The 18,960-nt window shown below is 37.6% G+C and overlaps 1 protein-coding gene across 19 annotated transcripts in view; it reads right to left on the bottom strand.

Moving 5' to 3' along the window:
* LOC119786788 (receptor-type tyrosine-protein phosphatase delta-like) overlaps positions 1–18,960 on the bottom strand; it is a 295,024-nt gene that overhangs the window by 60,188 nt on the left and 215,876 nt on the right. For 10 of the 19 annotated variants that reach the window (XM_038290329.1, XM_038290332.1, XM_038290335.1 and 7 more), the window contains 4 exons: positions 17,256–17,401; positions 12,861–13,002; positions 3,152–3,340; positions 388–396 (listed from right to left, as the gene is read on the bottom strand). In XM_038290329.1, the coding sequence (XP_038146257.1) occupies positions 388–396; positions 3,152–3,340; positions 12,861–13,002; positions 17,256–17,401 (486 nt within the window). The remainder of the gene's footprint in view (positions 1–387; positions 397–3,151; positions 3,341–12,860; positions 13,003–17,255; positions 17,402–18,960) is intronic. The other 9 variants (XM_038290347.1, XM_038290333.1, XM_038290348.1 and 6 more) reach the window with 1 other exon arrangement.

Genomic DNA, 18,960 nt, shown 5'->3' with positions numbered 1-18,960 from the left:
GTAAATAGGTGAGTGTGAGGAGAAAGTTGTAGTTATTTGGGTGTGGAAAAGCTGCAGGTGCAAAGGTGAAGGGAGGGGCTACATCTAAGCAGAAAGAAATCAGTGTCTGTATGTCTGTAAATGAGTTTCAGTTCATATATATAAAACATTTGAACTGTGCCTTCTGAACTTAACAGCACAGGGATGCTACTGTAAACGTGTGTATGCACCACTGAGCTTCTTGTTTGGAATAGTGTGTAACCGTTAGTAAAATGCATGCCATGCATTTTAATAACACTGCAGTAAGTGTAATTAAGGTGAGCAGCAGCAGCGACAGTAGCAACATTAGTGAGCAGTAAATAGAAAAGTGGACAGTGAGGGTGTGGGCCTCGGAACAGAAGCACTTACCAAAGGACTCTGTGGTTAAAAAGATACAAAGAGAAAAGAACAGCATAGACAGGGCATTATAATCGGACCACTGGTTACAAAGATGTTTTGACTTAGATGAAACACCTAGAAAAAGTATCGGAACTCCAAAGAACTTCACTACATACAACTTTATAGTAACAGGAATAATGAAAGTCAACTATTTAGCAGCTGTTTATTATGATTACATGTAAAAAAAATATATCAATTAACATTTTTAACAGTATGCAGTGCTGTAAAAAAATATTTACACCCCTTGAACTTTTTTCATTTTGTCATACTAAAGCCATCTAATATCATCTTATAAAAAAATTGATTCTTTTTTATAAAATGATCAGTTATTGTAAGTTGCAAAGAAAAAATCTTGCAAACTGTGGTAAGTATTTGAATATGCTCTCAGTTCATCACTATTCTATTGAACCACCTTGCACTGCAATTGCAACTTCAACTTTATTTGGTCATGTAGCTTTACATGTGTAGTGCATGGATATTTCACCTATTCATTTTTGCAAAGAACATGAAATAGATTGGTTTAAGTAAACCCCTTAGGATTCTGTTTTTCAGTCTTTCCAGACACTCTGTCTAGAGTTGGACCGGATTTGTGCTTTTATTGAAACCGTTCCTTTGAGGCTCTGGTTTGGGTTCTTACCCGTCTAGCAACTGAACCTTAAATCAAATCAGCTTCCCAATTGTTAAAGGGAAAAGCCTCCTGAAAGCTTAACGCTGCCATCACCCTGCTTTACAGTAGGTCTCGTGTCTTAGATGGCCCTTGGAAGGCCATTTGTTCATTTGTATTTTCTAAATAACCTCTTAGAAATGTACAGGACAACAACCTGTTGCTCCAGAATACTAAGTGACTTATTTAACCTTTTAAAATAGATTTTCTAAAAAAAACTACAAAGAAATTATTTTTTAACAATTTTTCACTTTCTTTTCTTTTTCTCTAATAATCACATTTGATCTTTAGGATATTAATATCTCACAAAAGAAGAGAATGTATCCATTCTTGTTTTCAAAATGTGTTTTTCTTTATTTTCGAACCTAACGATAAAAATAAAACAGTGTTTTTTAAAAGTTGGTGGCATTTAAAAAGTAAAAAAAAGTAGATAATCATAAAAAAAAATCCTTCATATTTTGTAACATTCCTTGTTCTAATGAGATTTATTAAGCTGTACAAAGGAAAAAAAAAAAGTCTTTTACTTATGTAAAGGTTTCAAACCCGAAATAAAAACTGGATAGAAAATATTGGCATTGATATTTAAATGGATGTTATTTGAAGGTGGAAATTTAAGGACCCTCTTGAAAACATGATGGTTTGATCCCAAGGGGCTAATTCATTCAGGTTACTAAATATGTTTTATTGCAAAAGAGGACTTTGATTCTATTAAGCATGTAAGAAGTGAGAAAAAAATTATTCCTCCAGGATTTCATATTCTAGTAGACCTTAATTTTGTGAAATAAAATTACACAATATGACTTCAGGCGACTGAATTATGACTAAAACTACATTAAAATGTGCTGCCAAAACTAAAACTGATTCAATTTCACACAATTGGACATTGTTACCTAAGTAGGTGACCTTTGATGACACTTTTTCTAAGGCTTATAAACACAGCACTCTTTTTATACACCCCCAGTTTTAATATACTCTAAAAAATTACAAGCATTTGTACTTTTTTTCTTTAGTAATTTGCAACCTTGAATCAATCAAATTCTAAGTAAAATATATAAAATTTTGTGATGTAATATGACAAAATGAGATAAGCTTCAAGGGGTTGGAACACATTTGCACGGTCTTGTAAATAAGCTAAATGATTAATAATGATTATAATATTTGAACAGGGACGGAAACAAAGAGGTTGTTTTCTATAATGAAGCCAGAAATTCGGCCCTCCAATTACAAGAAAATAAGTTTTGGGTAAAGAGCTGGCCCCTGGAGGCAAAAGGGAGAACTGAGGAGGAACAGGCTTTGGGATTTTACACACTACTGTGGCTATCGAACACAACAGATGGAGAAGGTTTAACTTGCTTGACTGCAGTCATTTTCTATGAAAAAGTTGGATGAATTTAGTGCATATTTCCTTAAATTGCACGAGGAAAGCTTTAGAAAGTAAATTTCCATTTAATTAGAAACAATCTTTGCAAAACATGAAGACAAAAAAACAAAAGATTGAGTCTTTAGTCACAGCAGTGGGCTACTTCAAAAGAGGCTATTCCTTTATGTACAAACCACCATCACTTGGTTTTGCTATAAACATTTGACAGCAGGAACATTTGTTGGTAAAAAAAATACATAAAATAAAGCTGATACTTTTCATGGACATTTCGGGGGTATGATTTGTGAGGAGCAATTTTTCCGTGATGGGGATTTGTACAGGAAGTCCTCAGATAGTTTGGAGAAAAGTCTGGATTTCACTTTAAAAGGGTTTGAACTGATTCCAGGGGGAGATGACCATACACAGCCAGCTCATTATACAGCAGCGGCAGAGAAAGGCAGCTGAAAAAAAACAGCCAGAGGAGCAGCAGCAGGACGAGTAGGGTGGAAGCGTTGTAAGAAATTGGTTAAATATCAGTAAGTGCATAAAGGAACCATATCAAGAATTAAAAAACACAATTTTAGAGGAAAAACAGATTAGGGATGGGAGGGAAGAAAAAATAACGTTGGGTAAGAAGAACCGCCACGTTGAAATAAAAGCAGGGATTCAAGGGCAGGAGGAAAAAATAAGGGGATAAATTCAGGGGTTACCTGAGCGGAGCTGCTTTATTCGACCGTTATTATTGGACGTGTTGACCGGAAGGAAATCCTTGAACCAGGTAATTTCTGGGTCAGGGTTGCCGCTTGCTGCACAGAGCATGGTGGCAGTCCGTGAACGCTCCACCACTTTTAGCTGGGGTCCCATATCAATGGTGGGAAACCCTGGGGGCAGTTGGTCCTCTGCAACACATTAAATACACAAGTTATACAGTATATAGAACCTTAAAGAACAGCAGACAATTCTTCACCCAAACTTTAGTGGCAAATTTAGAGTTTCTGGTAAGTACCCGCATAAAACCTAGAACGGTTTTATAGAATTACAAGATAAGATCAAAGGAGTTTTCATAAGTTCCTAGAGCTTGTTTCATCACCAAAAAAAAATTGCCCAGCCCAAAAAATATAATAGGATAAATAAAGTACTTTTAAAATAAAATGCAAGTGAGTTGTATGTTTGAAAGTATCTGTTATATCAAAGAAAGGTTTTGATGATTTTACTTAAGTATATCTGGGAAAGTTTAAGGGAAATAACCTTTAAAGCTTGTGAAAGTTCTGATACATTCCATTAAATCTCCAAGAAACTTAAGAGTTCAAGAAAAAATCTGAAAAGTACCTGACTGGTTTTAGGAAATTATCAAAGTAAGCACCTGGTAACCTCTTATACCTGCTGATAGGTTTTGCCACAGCTTTAAAAAAAAGAACAACACCACACAAACACTACCGTATAATCTTTATTTTCCACTTTTTCTTTATTTGGACTTTAAGAGAAAACATATGGATTGTAGTTCTGGTTCTCTTTGAATAAACATGTAAATGAGGGAGATTATGTATTGATGGAACAATCGCTTCTCTAATCACAACAAATAACATCTGCGAAAAACCATTTCTGAATAAAAAAAAACAGATTAAATACACTGGCAATAAATTCTACTGTACCCAGGTCCTGACAACTACTAACTGCTTGATTTCTGCTCTTACATCAGATGAGCACGGTTACAGTTAAACACATATCAATGCATCCCAACCTGTATCCTGTAACGATCCTTCCTGGCAGGAATTTAAAATAGTGAGTGGGATATGTTTATGAGGCACTTTGGGTCCCTTAGTACAAGCTAAGCATCATTTAAAACCCTCACAATGATGCTATCTAATATTGCTGACAACGTCCATCACTGTATGACCCCATTAAATCACCTTTAAAAAAGATATCTAAGCACAAAACTTGAATCATAGACTGATCCCATCCAGATGAGCATGATCTTTTTTGTTTTTTATGTTTTACCAAAATGGGACTTTAGTTAAAAATAATTGCTAATATGTTGTTAAATAACAAGAATTTTAACATTAAATAGTTTTTTTTTCTGTCAGATTTTCTGCCCACTCAGGAGCAAGTACATCCTGTTTCTACTTCTTTTTACACGCTAGCAGAACATCCTGATCTATGAGGATTAGAAATAACTACTTACATTTGAGTGCAGTGACCCGTTCTCTTCTGTCATGCAAAGCGATGGCTCTAGATTCACTAGACACACGAGTCACTGAGCCAATGGGGCAGATAGTGTTCAAAAGATACAACTTAATGATATTTAATAACTCTATAAACTGAAACTCATTAATGCCTAATGGTCCATACTTTACAACCCATCTTATGCTTCTTTGACATTCATTTTAGCTTCTTGATAATAAAACTTGTTTAGTTTTTCAGAAAAATGGCTTCTGTTCAAACAAAGTAGAATGGCATTAATCTTAAATGTATGTTTGATTAATACTTAAAAAAACAACAACAACAAATTAACCCAAAATGACAAGCATAACTATCAGGTTTTAACATAAAAAAATCCTGTCAGTCCGTGAATCTGTTGAGTGTACTTGTGCAAAGGAAGCAAGGGTTTTCTGGAACATATTTTTACTTTTTTATGCGGAAAGATCAGTGGCTTTTTGGTCCATTTTTTTCCCTCTGGGTCCTTTCATGATGGACTTGTGCCAACATTGGCTACATTCACACTGCAGGCCTTGAAGCTCAGTTCCGATTTTTTATGTGAAATCCGATTTTTTGCGTTGCCGTTCACATTTCCAAATATATGCAGCTTGTATGTGATCTCCTATGTGAACTGCAGTCATACAATGCAAGTGTCCGTCATGCGCAGTAGAAAACACAATGACATCACAGGCCAGAGTGCTCCGTGTTTATGGAAGTAAACATGGATGGTAGTGCAGGAACGCATCTAGCGATCTTTCCAAACCATAAAAACACAATCTTTTCAAGATGGTTAAACATAAATACTGCTCTTCCCAACATCATCTGCCATGGTTGTTGTTTTTCTTGCCACTTCTTCATAGCAAGACACAGAATAGTGACCTTTATCGGGTATTAATGGCGTTCAGGTCGGATGAATGTGACCTGGCCGTTCAGACACAGGTTGCATTTGAAAAGATCAGATTCGTATCAGATTCAGGACCACATAGCCAAGTGGCCTGGGTCGGATTGGAAAAAATCGGATCTGTGTTGTTCAGACAGCCATGAAAAGTTCAGGTCCAGGTCCTATATGGGCCAAAAAAATCGTATTTGGATCACTTCAGGCTGCAGTGTGAACGTAGCCATTGAAAAAAGACTTTAGAAAGCAGCAAAAGAAGCACTTCAAAGCTGTGGTGTCTTATTCAGGCATTCTGGACCAAAGTGGACACAGAACTTAGCAAGCAGGATGGTGAGTTTGAGAATTTATTAAAGGTTTTGGCAGCTGCTTTATATTGACAACTAACTGAAGGCTTAAATAATGGTGAAAACCGTAAGAAATATACAAAAGAACTAAATTAGAAAACATAAATTAAAGGAACGGAAGTCAAATGGCAAAAATAACATGAACCAAACCAAAACCATAATCTGTCCTGCAGGTCCTGACATGTAGGAGTTCAGTTACTGCCTCTCTAGGAAATGTTTCTAGGTGGGTGTCAAAGGGAGGATTTTTTTTTTGGTTTCAATAAGCTACACTGGTTAAATGTAAAGCATTTCTGAATTGTACGGTTCTGAAGGGGTGTCAGAGCAAATGGTTTTGGCAGAGACTATGCAGAAAAAAACTGCACATAATGCATAGCATTGCTTAGATTACCAAAACTCTTTTGTAATGCTGTTACTTCATAGCTGAGCAAAATAAATGTCTGTTAACGTTTTCTGTTGATCTATGTCACTATTTTCACATTTCAGTACTAAAAATGAACAAAGCTGTGGTATTTAATGAAAACCATTTTTCCTCCGGTTGTTCATACTTCTGGGTTAGTCAGTCAATCTTACAAATGTGGCCAAATCTTCAAAAACGTTGATCAGTGAATCTGCGCAAGTCATATTAGCACAGTTTCAGGAAGACGTTTTACCTCAGGTTAAGCTTGCTGTTGTGCAAATTATATGAAAATCAATAAACTACATGATATTTGAAACTTCAAGAGACTCAGCAAAAGCGACAACTTGACACCCCACAGGATACTAGTAAGAAAAAAAAAAAAGAGTTGGTTTTATATTCCACTTATGCCTGAATTGTTGCATCAGGTTAGAGACAAGAAGCGGGACCGAACAGATCCAACAGAATGAGTAACATTTTACTCTACCTGAAAAAAAAAAGAAAGAAAAAAAAAGATAAAGCTTCAGGCGACTGCTGCGCGAATGAAAATCAAGTGAAAATCAATTCTCTATTCTGCTGGAAATCAGCAGCAAATGAGCTGCACTTTTTTTCTGTCGACCATCTGTTGAAGTTCACCTCTCGCAAAAAAAAAATCAAAAAGGCACATCCAATAAAGATGGGCCCACTGGGACTCGCAGACCCTGTTGGGAGGGTGAATCAAATGTGAATTCATAGAGATCAGTGGCAATTAAATCTGCAAAGCCACTGCCTGTCGATACAGAAAATCAAAGGCGGTGGGCTAGTTTTACTCACCTGAAGAGGGAGATTTAAATGGGGGGAAGGGAAGCGTAGAGTCTAAGGAGTATGAGGATCAAAGACAGAGGAGCTTGCTCAGAAATAAAAGAGGCTGTATTCAAACTTAGAGTAAAATAGGAACAAAAAAATACCAAATCATGACTGAGTCTCCCCTTTGAAAATAAAATATTAGCGCTCTGAGGAACACATAGTAAAGGCTGACACAGAAAGGAGAGTAAGATGAGCTAAGAATTACTGTTCCTGTGTGTGCAGAAGCTGTGTTTGATCTGAAAGACAGTTTATCCTCTTTTTTTTTCATTTACCCCAGAATCCCTGGTGAGCGTATCCCTCTCCACCACACACAACCTCATTAACAGGAAATCCTAGCACAAAATCTCACAGAGGAGATGCTAATTTTGGCAGTGGCTCATCGAACCATGGCCGATGGCTTGTGAGACGCCGGCATCGACGGGCGCGTGTGTGGCCTTTTAACAGCTCCGGTTACAATCAATCACAACAGGCTGACAAATGGAAACATGGATATAATAAACTAAAAGAACAAGATGAGAAGGTGTTTGTGTGAGCGAGTAAGTCTGAAGGAGAGAAGTTGAACGGGGAAGGCTTGGTAGGGAGGCGTAGAGCGTTAAAAAAAAGAGAGAAAAAGGACAGAAGAAGATTTGAATAGATTAGGACAATGAAAGAGTGACAGAAAGAAAAACAGGAGAGAGGAAGAACAAAACAGAAAGAGGGGGGAGCCAGCATAAGGGATTTAAACAGCATAACAATCCTGATTCTCTCTGCTTTTATTATGCAAACAGTTACTTCAAAGCAAGGCCCCTTGTAGGCAGGAATAATGCATTCTATTTCATCTACCTGGGGTGGGACAGCAAACTGAAGAATAAAGGTGTGCACAGTTGCTCCCTCTGCCGCTTCTCTTCAGCCAGGCACACACGCTCTAAAAGAGCTGTCAGAATAAATCTGCTTGAAGAAAGGCATGAGGTCCCACAAATGCACACACAATCAGTCGATTTATGCGTCCACCTGTTAACTTTTAATGTCCTGGTTCAACTTTGGCTGCTCACCCTCATCAGTTTTGGATTAAAACTTCAGATCTCTGCCACCAAGCTCTGTTTTGACTACAGAGCCAAGATGCACCTTATTCTCAGAATCACTCTAAAAGCAAGTCTTCAATCAAAGATAAGGAACAATATGCATCTAGCTTGAAAGAGTTCAGTCTAGGCAGACTAGAAGAAGTTTGGCCTCTCATCCTCTCATCCACAGTACAGTACATTAATGTCAGTGCTCCTCACCACTAGTTGGAACTGAAGAACTGTTTTGGATGAGAGGCAAAACATCCAGTGGCCAAAACTGAACTTTCCAAGTTTGACCATGACCTGGATGACTGGGAATCTTCACAGATAAATATGCGTCCACCATAAGTTCACCTGGTGTGCTAAGCCAAAAAGAGTCTAGTAATAAGTGTTAATCTGGGCCGTCTGCTGATCCCCTGGCAGCACAGAGCGGGACAGAAAGAGACTGAACAAACTGGTGACAAAAGTCGTTTCTGTCCCAGACTGTGTTCTGGACTAAGTGGAGGAAGTGGCTAAAAGGAGGCTGCTGTTCAAGCTTACATCCATCATGGACAACACCCTCACCCTCACCTTCCCCCCTGAGCAGCTCCTATAGTGAAATATTTTAACACCCTGTTTGTAAAAAGGAGTGTTTACCATAGGTCATTTATCCCTGCTGCCACCAGACTATACAATGCGGCACTACAACAGCAATAACTTGTGCAGTGTCTGATTTGTAATAACTTTTTAATACCCTGTGCAATAACCCTGTATAATAACCCTGCTAAATAAGAGACTTCAGCTGTCATATATATATATATATATATATATATATATAAAAACTGTTTTCTCACCCCTCGTGGGGTGGTATGTGTCATCCTCAAGCTCGGGTCCTCTACCAGAGGCCTGGGAGTTTGAGGGTTCTGCGCAGTATCTATATATATATATATATATATATATATATATATATATATAGTAACACTGTATATATATATGTATATACCCCATGCACCCTTGCCTCCTTTTGGCACCTTCTTTTTCTTTTTGACTATTGAGCCAATAGTAAGTACATTTCTCCAATGTGAGATCAATAAAGTCAATCAATCAATCAATCAATCAATCAATCAATCAATCAATCAATCAATCAATCAATCAATAAACTGCCTTCATTTTGATAAGCTGGTTTTTATTCTGAAGGAAGCAGCTGACGCTACATTGGCATCCTAGTGCGTCACAGTCTGCTTGATTTATTTTTTTTCCTTTTGTTGGGAATAAAACATGACAACTAGCAAAACCTGAGAAGCCTTATGGCAAACCAGCTGTCAGTGTAACCAGTGTTGCTACAAGAGAGGATCTCTCACCGTTTTTTACATTATTATCATTAAAAAACAACAAGACAACAACAAAAAATCGGTGGTAAGTAATGTCTATACCATATTCGAGACAAATATCCACTTCTCAAAATAAGAAAAAGTGTATTAATATTGCCCTATAAGGGCAGGATCTAGCTACCTACTGCACATCCGCCCTTTGATCAAGTGAGGGAAAGAAACTGTCAGGCTCGCCCTCACAGCTGCACTGCCGACGGGGGAACGGAGCAAAGTCAGTGGAGCATCAGCCCTCCGCTTTGAGAAAATGTTTCTGCCTCTTCTACTTTTCTCTCTGAAGGATCATTATGCAAGTAAATGCATCTACCATCCCAACACAGATGTTGGCTCATGCACCAAAAAAGTTGGGATCCTATTAGGTGGGAGACCAATCAAAGATGCACTTTTACAGTTGACTGCTGACTCATAAAGTAATGGACATTTAAGTATTAAATTACTCTGAGCCCCATTATTATTGAAGTCATCGCCAATCAGAGCCATTTATTTGGAGCCAGAATTTCAATTAGTCTGGTGCTAATCATCAGTAATTAAGACAGCTGACCTTTACACTAGATCCCTCCTGTCAGGCAGTCAGTCACTGGAGCTGTCTTTAGAGAGCCAGTGGGGGACTTCAGGACACATAACGGACACAAGTGGAGGGTGTGTTTGAGCGAATGCCCTGTGTGAATCTGCATCGGTGCACACATGTGTGTTTTAGTGTGTGTAGTTTGCAACTGACATTTCGACTGACAGTCTATCAGGGACTATTAGCCGCTCCCAGGTGGCCTCTTATTCATCCACAGCACAATGACTCCTCAGAGGAACAGAAAGAGGCTAATCACTACATAAAGACAGAGTGTCTCAGATGGAGGACATGTTTCTGTGTGCGTGCTTGAATGGTTAAGATCTTGATAAAGGAAGAGATGGAGGATGAGTGAGCTAAACCTTAAAGGAAGAGACAGGAAACTCGCCTATAAAAGGGGAGCGTACACAGATGTTGAGCACAGAGAGTGAGCATTCCCGCCTGCAATTGGGTTTTAAATAGACACACAGGCGCTCGCACGTTCACACACCTAGAGAGACAACTGTATGAGACAGGGAAAATTCTGGATGGATGAAGCTGAACAGCACAGAAGATGCAAAGTGTTCGGATGTGAATAATTTAGAGGATGCAGGGCAGCGGACCTAAGAGCTGAGAGAGACAGAGAGAGCAAAGGAGAGAGAGAAATAGTGAGGAAAAAATGTAGATGAAAGAGAAACAAAGGGAAGGGTAAGAAGGAATAGACTTGTGGAAAGCAGGACTGTAAGATGAAAGGAGTTATACCTCTCAGAGAGAAGGAGGGAGCTACAGAAAGTAGGAGAAGGAAGAACAACAGGCTCCGTGTCCTTTTCCCCATGAGCGTCTCTCCGGCAGAGACAGGTGATGTGATTATCCACACTTGAGCAACTTCTCCCACTAAGACACTCCTGAGCTTCGAACTACCGGTGCATAATGTTCTCCTAATGGACTCCACCAACACAAACATCACCATCTGCATTGATGGGCTCACACTAACAATAAATCATCCGATGCAGTAGATCCAGCATAACAGCTGCACATACTGTACATATACATGCAGACAGACAGACACATAAGAATATGATAAACTTACACTGGTAATACAAATAACACAAAACTTAAAAAGTAATAATAAATAATTATAATAACTATACTAAATCAGAATTTAGGAAAATAAAATATTGATTTTGAAATTTTGTTTAAAAACAATTCTGAAAAACAGATTGTGCAGAAGTCTGACTAACCATTTCCTGAACTTTATAGAAAACACCTTATTTCAGTGATTAACTCAAAGTGTTGCTCAACAATGTTTTAATTCAGGAGCTCGATCAGACTTGTTTACTATATATATATATATATATATATATATATATATATATATATATATATACTCTTTAAATAAATATTCAAAATCAATATTTTATTTTACTCTATGGTCATTTGATCATTTGGTATATTCTTATTAATTAAAAAATATTATTAAATGTATTATTAAATTACAAGTGTGAATTTATTTTTAGTATGCAAATTTAAAACAAAATGGAAGATTTGCATTCATAGTCCGAAATAAACTCAGAATTAACTAATGCTTTTACAGGCATAATTTTGTCCAAGCATAAATCCTGTTTTTTGGTTTGCCTGGAAAAAAAGGAGAAGCAGGGGAGGCAGTCATAGCTAAGAGATATGGAGATGGGGCCACTGATAGAGGACCTCATAGAGGCTCCAACAGTTTTGGGAATAAATGAGAGGAGAGGTACAACAATCCTGCACATAAAGGAAGTACAAAAAGTACAATAGTTCATATGAAAGCTAGATTAATGTACTAGAACAGCCAAGGTAAAGTCCAAACAAACATTAAAAGACCCCACAGCTTTGGTTGCAGGGATAGCAGGCTTTAAAAGGTCTTACTTAGGTGTGTCAATAAAATAATATTGACTAAGCAATGGTTGTCTGGATTTGGAAAAAAACACTAAAGGTTGATCTAGCTTTGATGTTATGTCCCTTAAACAGATCTGAATGAAATTCAGTATTGTGCCCTCATACCATCCTCATGGAGTTTCTAACAGTTTGTGCAGACACATGCACATTTGTGGCCTGCTGGATGTCCGTATGCAGGTCTCTAACAGTCTTCTGGTTCCTCCTTGCAAAAAGGCGGAGGTAGCGTTCCTGCTGCTGGGTGGTTGGCATCCTACAGCCTCCTTCACTTCTCCTAGTGTACTGGTCTTTCTCCGGGTAGCGCCTATAGCCTCTGGACACTTCGCTGACAGTCACAGCAAATCTTCTTGCCACAGCTCATATTCACGTGCCATCCTGGATGAGCAGCACTTCCTGAGCCAACTGTGTGGGTTGTAGAGTAGAGAAGTGGTCTGAGGTCCCCACCCACAGAACCGCTCCTTTATTGAGTGTCTTGCTAATTGCCAATAATTTCCACCTGTTGTCTATTGTATTTGCACATCAGCATGTGAAATTCATTGTGTTTCAGTTTTGCTTCCTAAGTGGACAGTTAGATTTTACAGAAGTTAGATTTATTTGAAGTTATTTTGTATTGTTTACATACCCCTTTTATTGTTTTGAACAGTATATTTATTATTCCTTCAAAACATTGTGAAAAAAGTTACATATCTTACATTAAAGACACTTTATGTTCCTGTTAAGACATTCATTATAATTTTACCAGCATGAAAGAAGAGAACGGAGATGTTTAACTGACAATAACATCTGGGCAGGCAAAGAGGAGGCTTAATAGTGACCAGATTTGAGGGGCTGCTGGAGTACAATGACAAATGCTTCCAAACTGACCTCTTAAGACACTGAGTCGAGTGGTAGCAGTAAGCTCTCCTGCTGAGTTGGAGGCATGACATTCATAAATCGCCTCATCTCTGGGGGTCCTCAGTGGCTGGATCCTCAGGACAGAACCCGACCCATCGTCAAACTCTATCACCTGGTAATGTAAAAAAAAGAATAAATTCAACGTTCTGCAAGTTTAATGGAATTAAATATTTAGCTTATTCAAATGAATTGTTTGAGAATAAAGCAGCTGGTAATTTTATTCCTACAATCTGATTAAATATTTCAGTGACACAGCCGCCACACTTAGCTTTTCTCTTTAATGTTTTCAAACTATTTTTTACTGAAACAACTTAAAAAACCTTTTTCCCATCATCCTTATAAAGAAAAGTACATCAAAAAAATTCTGGGAACCTGTAATCATCCACTGTTCTGGGTAACTTTATGGGGCAGAAATACATGGAAATGACTTTCGCCCATTTAATTTTGTTCTTCTTGGATATGCAATAATTTGGGATGCTTTAAAAAAAAAAAAATTATATGCTGCATTATAACTGCTCTTGCATAAGCTTAATACACATGTAATTGATCTGGATTCAAAATTCTGGGACATTTTCTACTGACGGAAATCCAATAATGATAAATCCCATAACAAGTCCTGCCCAGCAGGGCAGCAGTGACGACTCAAATTTCATAAAGGTCTGGATTAAAAATAAAAGAGCTGCTCTATTTTTTATTTTTATTTTTTTATTATTTTTTTATTTTCACAGATCAAAATAAAAACTCAGAATACACCAATAGAATAAAATAAAAAAATGTGATGGAGTGTGACAGAAACCCTTTAGGGCTTATACCAAGGCCACACCCGTAAACCAACAAAATATCAGGCAGCTCACATTATGAAAGTCCTTTCAGAGAAAACAAAATAGACATATACAGTAACATTATTTTTACATTTTAGCATTCAGATTTCAGGGGGTCAAATTTTTGTAAAATCATACATCACTGTCTTTTTTGGATAACAGTATTTTTTTCAAAGACTTTCTACCATTTATTTCTGAAGATTCCAAATATTTTCCATATTCATTCCATAATTTTGCACCACGATGCCGAAAAGAAAATTGCACTTGAGTTTTAATACTTAACGGTAAATGAAAAGACAAAGCTTGTCTAGTATTATAAGAATGCACTTGGCAGTTCTTAACAAAATATTTCTTAAAAGTATCAGGAGACTTACCTTGTTTTATCATAAAAATAAAGGTACATGTTTGATAAATATTAATTTCAAAAATATTCAACAGCTGTAATTTGGAAAAAAGAGGAGCACTAGCTGCATCAACTTTAGAGAATGTTGCTAAGCGAACAAAAGCTTTTTGCAAAAGTAGTATTTTTTTAAGATAACTAGGAAATGTACTTGCCCAAACAATATTACAGTATGACAGGTATGGATAGATTAATGAATAATATAGAGTTAACATCACTTTATTGTGAACAAAATTTCTAATCCTTCTCAAAATACCTAGAGATTTAGTGACTTTTTGCAGACTGTACCAATTTGTTCTCTCCAAAGGAGTTTGTCGTCAAGTGATTTGGTCACAAACAAGAAACAAGAGAGGCTAACCTAAACCTGCAACTTACAGTCGAGAGCATCCTGGGCACAGTGTGAAGGGTGGTGGGGGGATGGGGGGGGGCTGAGCGTATAAGAATCTCACAGACTGTAGCCCAAGGCATCATCTGACTTATAGGAGAGTTGAAGAACATGGCATTTCTCACACCTGTGCAACCTTTGAAGTAGAAAAGCAAGAAAACTGATTGCATCTTTTGAGCTTCAAAGCACACCGTTTGTGACTAAAACAGATCTCTCAGCTCCCAGTGCTAAGCTAAATATCAGCTGTCAATATTACAATGTATTAAATATTGGAATTTTTCATGATAAATAATCACTATCATATTCAACCTATCATTCAGAATTATATTCTATTTACTAAAATAGGTCTTGATAGACTTAATTATGAATCTCCATCATAAGGTTTGATAAAATACAAAGTTTAAAGTATTTTGCTCTTGATGACATCACAAGGGGCATATGATCCATAAGCATTAAGGAACACTGTGGGGGACTGATTTTGACAGATTCTGAGCAGTTAAATTGGCATATAATCACGAGCGATTTAACCCTTCATGTTTAGGCTAGAGTCTGACTTTCAAGTCTCATGGATGCTGTCATGGATGGTAAAACTAAAGAGAAGAGCAAAGATGGCAATTCTGATTATCAAAACATGAATAGTAATATTCATTCCTTATTTATTCCTCTCAGTTTTTCCACCTGGTAGTTTTTTTGTTGCATCTTTGAGTGCGGGAAACATTCAGATAAGTTTTCAAAAACCAACTTCTGACCGCAGAGAAATGGGTTTGTTTCTGCATCTGTTGTGAGCAGTGATGGTGAGAGAGGAATGGACTTCTCTACGGCACAGACAGACTGGGAATGGGTACCAAATTCAGTACTTTTGTAAGTAATGAATTCTGTCAGTGCAATAGATACCTGTTTCACGTGAAACCAAACAGTCATTTGTTTTAGTACCTAAACTGATCATTGATACAGAGGGAATGAAGGAGTGGGTAACTTTAACACTGCATAGAACAGGCAAAAGTGTGATACAACAGAACCCACTGGTACAGTGAATAAAGGAAGGATGGCTAAGCAAAGAGCTTCAGAATATGGCTCCAATTTTCAAAATGCGATGCAAATTACACTTCCTGCGATTTTCGCGGCCTATTCTGCAAGGCCAGCGGCGGGTGCATTACTAATCTGAGGAAGCACCTGGTTAAGCTCACAATTTTTGTCATGGCGGATGATTGCACAATTTTTTAAAGCCTTGGATCTACGGCTACAGCTTCTGCATTCAGCACCATTAGCATGCCTGCATCTTTTAGAACTTTGTTCTCTGTAGCAGGCAACCTGGGTGAGGGGGCTGCATAACCATCTTCTCTGATCAAGGTGCATAACTATAGCGTTAAAGATGATGTTAGCCTCACCGATTCTAATGTAGCAGGAACCGTTATCAAATGTAAACGGTATCTTTCCCAAGAAGTGGGATTGTGATGCATTTGTGTCCTCGATATAAATTATTTAATCAAGTGCCATCTAATGCAACATGTCTGGAAAATCATCTCTATGCAATCACCATTTCATATGAATGTTTAAAAAAAACTTTTCTTTAAATTATCACTTATGTTTTAAGTGAAAAGATAAAACTTTGTGCTCTGATCTTTTTATAAAAAGTTCTTCCATTTGTTTGATCCTGTTCCTGCTAATTTTTCCTGAAATCCATGGAGTTCTCCAAACAACTCATTGACAACAAATCATCAAAGGAGGAATTTATTAAAACACATAAAAAGGAGAATAAAACAACAGAAAGGAACTGGGAAATAGAAATAAAAGAAAAGCTGTGACTGTTTTCCTGATGTGCTGTAACTTGAGGGATATGTGTGTGTGTAGTTGTATATGTTACTTATTTAGAACCTTTTTTGGTATATTTGCTGACCTTCTGAGGACCAACAGGCATTACAGGGACCAAAAAGCTGGTCCTAATGTGGCAGATCCGAATGTTTTCATGGTTAAGGATGAGGTTATTTATTTTTAGGATGAGGTTATGGTTATGGTTAGGTTTGTATTGAATGCAAGCTAATTTAGGGTCTCAACTCTAAAGTGTAGGTTAAGTTTAGGGTTAGGTATGTGTTGGTAATGTTTAGGGTTAGGGAAAGGGTCACGGTTAGGCCATATGAATTACTGGGAAATTAATAGAAGAAGAAGAATAGGAGAACAATTCTACTTTATTTTCATTACAATTGTCACAGGTACAAAGCAATGAAATGAAACCTCTGCATTTAACCCTGTATTTAGTGTGACACAACGTGTGTGTGTGAAAGCTTGTTTCTCAGAGGGCAGATTTAAAAAAGAATAGAAAAACAACTAAAAGAAACTACCATGACACATTTATAGACTTTTGTCACCGACTATATCTAAAGGGAGTTTGGCTGATCGTACAAATAATTCTGGTGACCAGCTTTATTAAGATAACTTTAGTTATTAGGGTTTTCAAAGATTTAGCGTTAAGTACTGTATCACAAAGCAATAGCAAAACATATGGATCCTCACAGACTATCAGCTGGTATGAAAGAAGACGCTCTTTCACTAGAGTGAGTTAGAGGAGATGGATATGTCTCCCATGCCCAGCCATTAATCCATTAATTATGAAGCTACAGCCCGGAAATGGTCAGTTCAACCTGTAATAAAGTCTCCAGTAAACAACAGTCCAATCAATGAGCTTCTGTTTTGACCTCTGTCATCAGATGCTAACCTGTATATTTAACAGCGATAGAAGACGTCACAGTAGCGTGTCTTACCTCAAATCTCTGGTTGCTGACTTTTTTGCCTTTCTTATTCCAAACAATCTTGGGCTGTGGATCTCCTGTTGCCTGGCATACGAAGGAAGCCACTCCCCCCTGCACTCCAGTTTGGTGCTCTGGAGTTCTTGTGAATCTAGGTGGAGCTGTGAGGGAAAGATAATACAAGAATAAGTATGGAAATATCTGTAAAATGAAATATGTAAAACATGCAAACATGGTGTGTAATTAATGATATACATAAATACATTACATGTATAATGTAGTTCTTATTTCTGGAGAGCCGAAGTGTCAAGTAACTAAGTACAAATACTTCCTTACCTTACTTAAGTAGAAGCTATCTATACTTTATTTTATTATGTTTAATTTGTACTTGTACTTCTTACAGATTAAGAATAGACTCCTTAGTTTTGTTTCATGTAAGCTACTTTTTATCATGGCCTTTTGATATATAAAAAAATATAAAAACCATAAAAATAATGAGTTTCATTCAGACAATTAATTTCTTTGAGGTTGGACTTGGTACTGCACCAACTTGGTGTTCACTACATGCCAAAATACATAGTTTTTCAAGAGGGTGCAAAGTTAAATTTGAGACTGTTGAAAATTAAGTATAAGAAGGTTAAAGGAATAGTACACCCAAAACATGATTAGCCTTCATTTTCTACTCACCCCCATGCTGAACAACACTCTGGAGTACTTTTTTGATATCTCAAATGCATCTGGAGATCTGGGAGGCTTCTTGCTGTCTGCTGACATTCAAATAATGGAGGTCCATGGCGCCCGAGACAGAAAGGTCCATAAAAGTCCACAAAAACGTGTCAATATTCCTCCATACTGCTCGTCCAATGTAATCCAAGTGTCCTGAGTGGGTAGCATCCAGAATTTACTCGAAACGAAGTCATTTAGAATGTTTTTAGAGCATAAACAGTAGTGTATAGGATTTCCTAATAGCGCCCCCATGCGCGCTCACGACGCTACGGAAGCCGGCAGACCAAACCGGAAGAAAGTGCGCATTCAGCGTCTGGTCTGCCGATAATGCAAGCGTAGAAGAAGAAATGTGCTGTTTACCTGTGCAAAGAAAGAAACAACGAAAGAAAAATGTCTGAGGACTTCAGTGTTGAGGAAGAGCATGAGTTCTTTGCCGAGCTGAATGCGCTGGTTTGGTCTGCCGGCTTCCGTAGAATCGCGAGGCGCGCATGGGGGCGCTATTAGGAAATCCTATACACTACTGTTTATGCTCTAAAAACATTCTAAATGACTTCGTTTCGAGTAAATTCTGGATGCTACCCACTCAGGACACTTGGATTACATTGGACGAGCAGTATGGAGGAATATTGACACGTTTTTGTGGACTTTTATGGACCTTTCTGTCTCGGGCGCCATGGACCTCCATTATTTGAATGTCAGCAGACAGCAAGAAGCCTCCCAGATCTCCAGATGCATTTGAGATATCAAAAAAGTACTCCAGAGTGTTGTTCAGCATGGAGGTGAGTAGAAAATGAAGGCTAATCATGTTTTGGGTGTACTATTCCTTTAACATCCAGAATTGTGGACAAATTTTTCTTTCCTAGGTTCCTGCATTACTTTTAGTTTACTTTAAGTAGTATTAAAAATGGTACTTTTAGACTTTTACTTGAGTTAAAAGCTTAAGTTGATACACTATCTTCTACAAGAGAGTTTTTAAACAGCAGGATTTATATTT

The sequence above is a fragment of the Cyprinodon tularosa genome, unplaced genomic scaffold, assembly GCF_016077235.1.
Source record: "Cyprinodon tularosa strain WSP-4 unplaced genomic scaffold, ASM1607723v1 ctg279, whole genome shotgun sequence".
In the NCBI taxonomy this organism is placed as follows: domain Eukaryota; kingdom Metazoa; phylum Chordata; class Actinopteri; order Cyprinodontiformes; family Cyprinodontidae; genus Cyprinodon; species Cyprinodon tularosa.
This window is presented reverse-complemented; position numbering and strand designations above follow the sequence as displayed.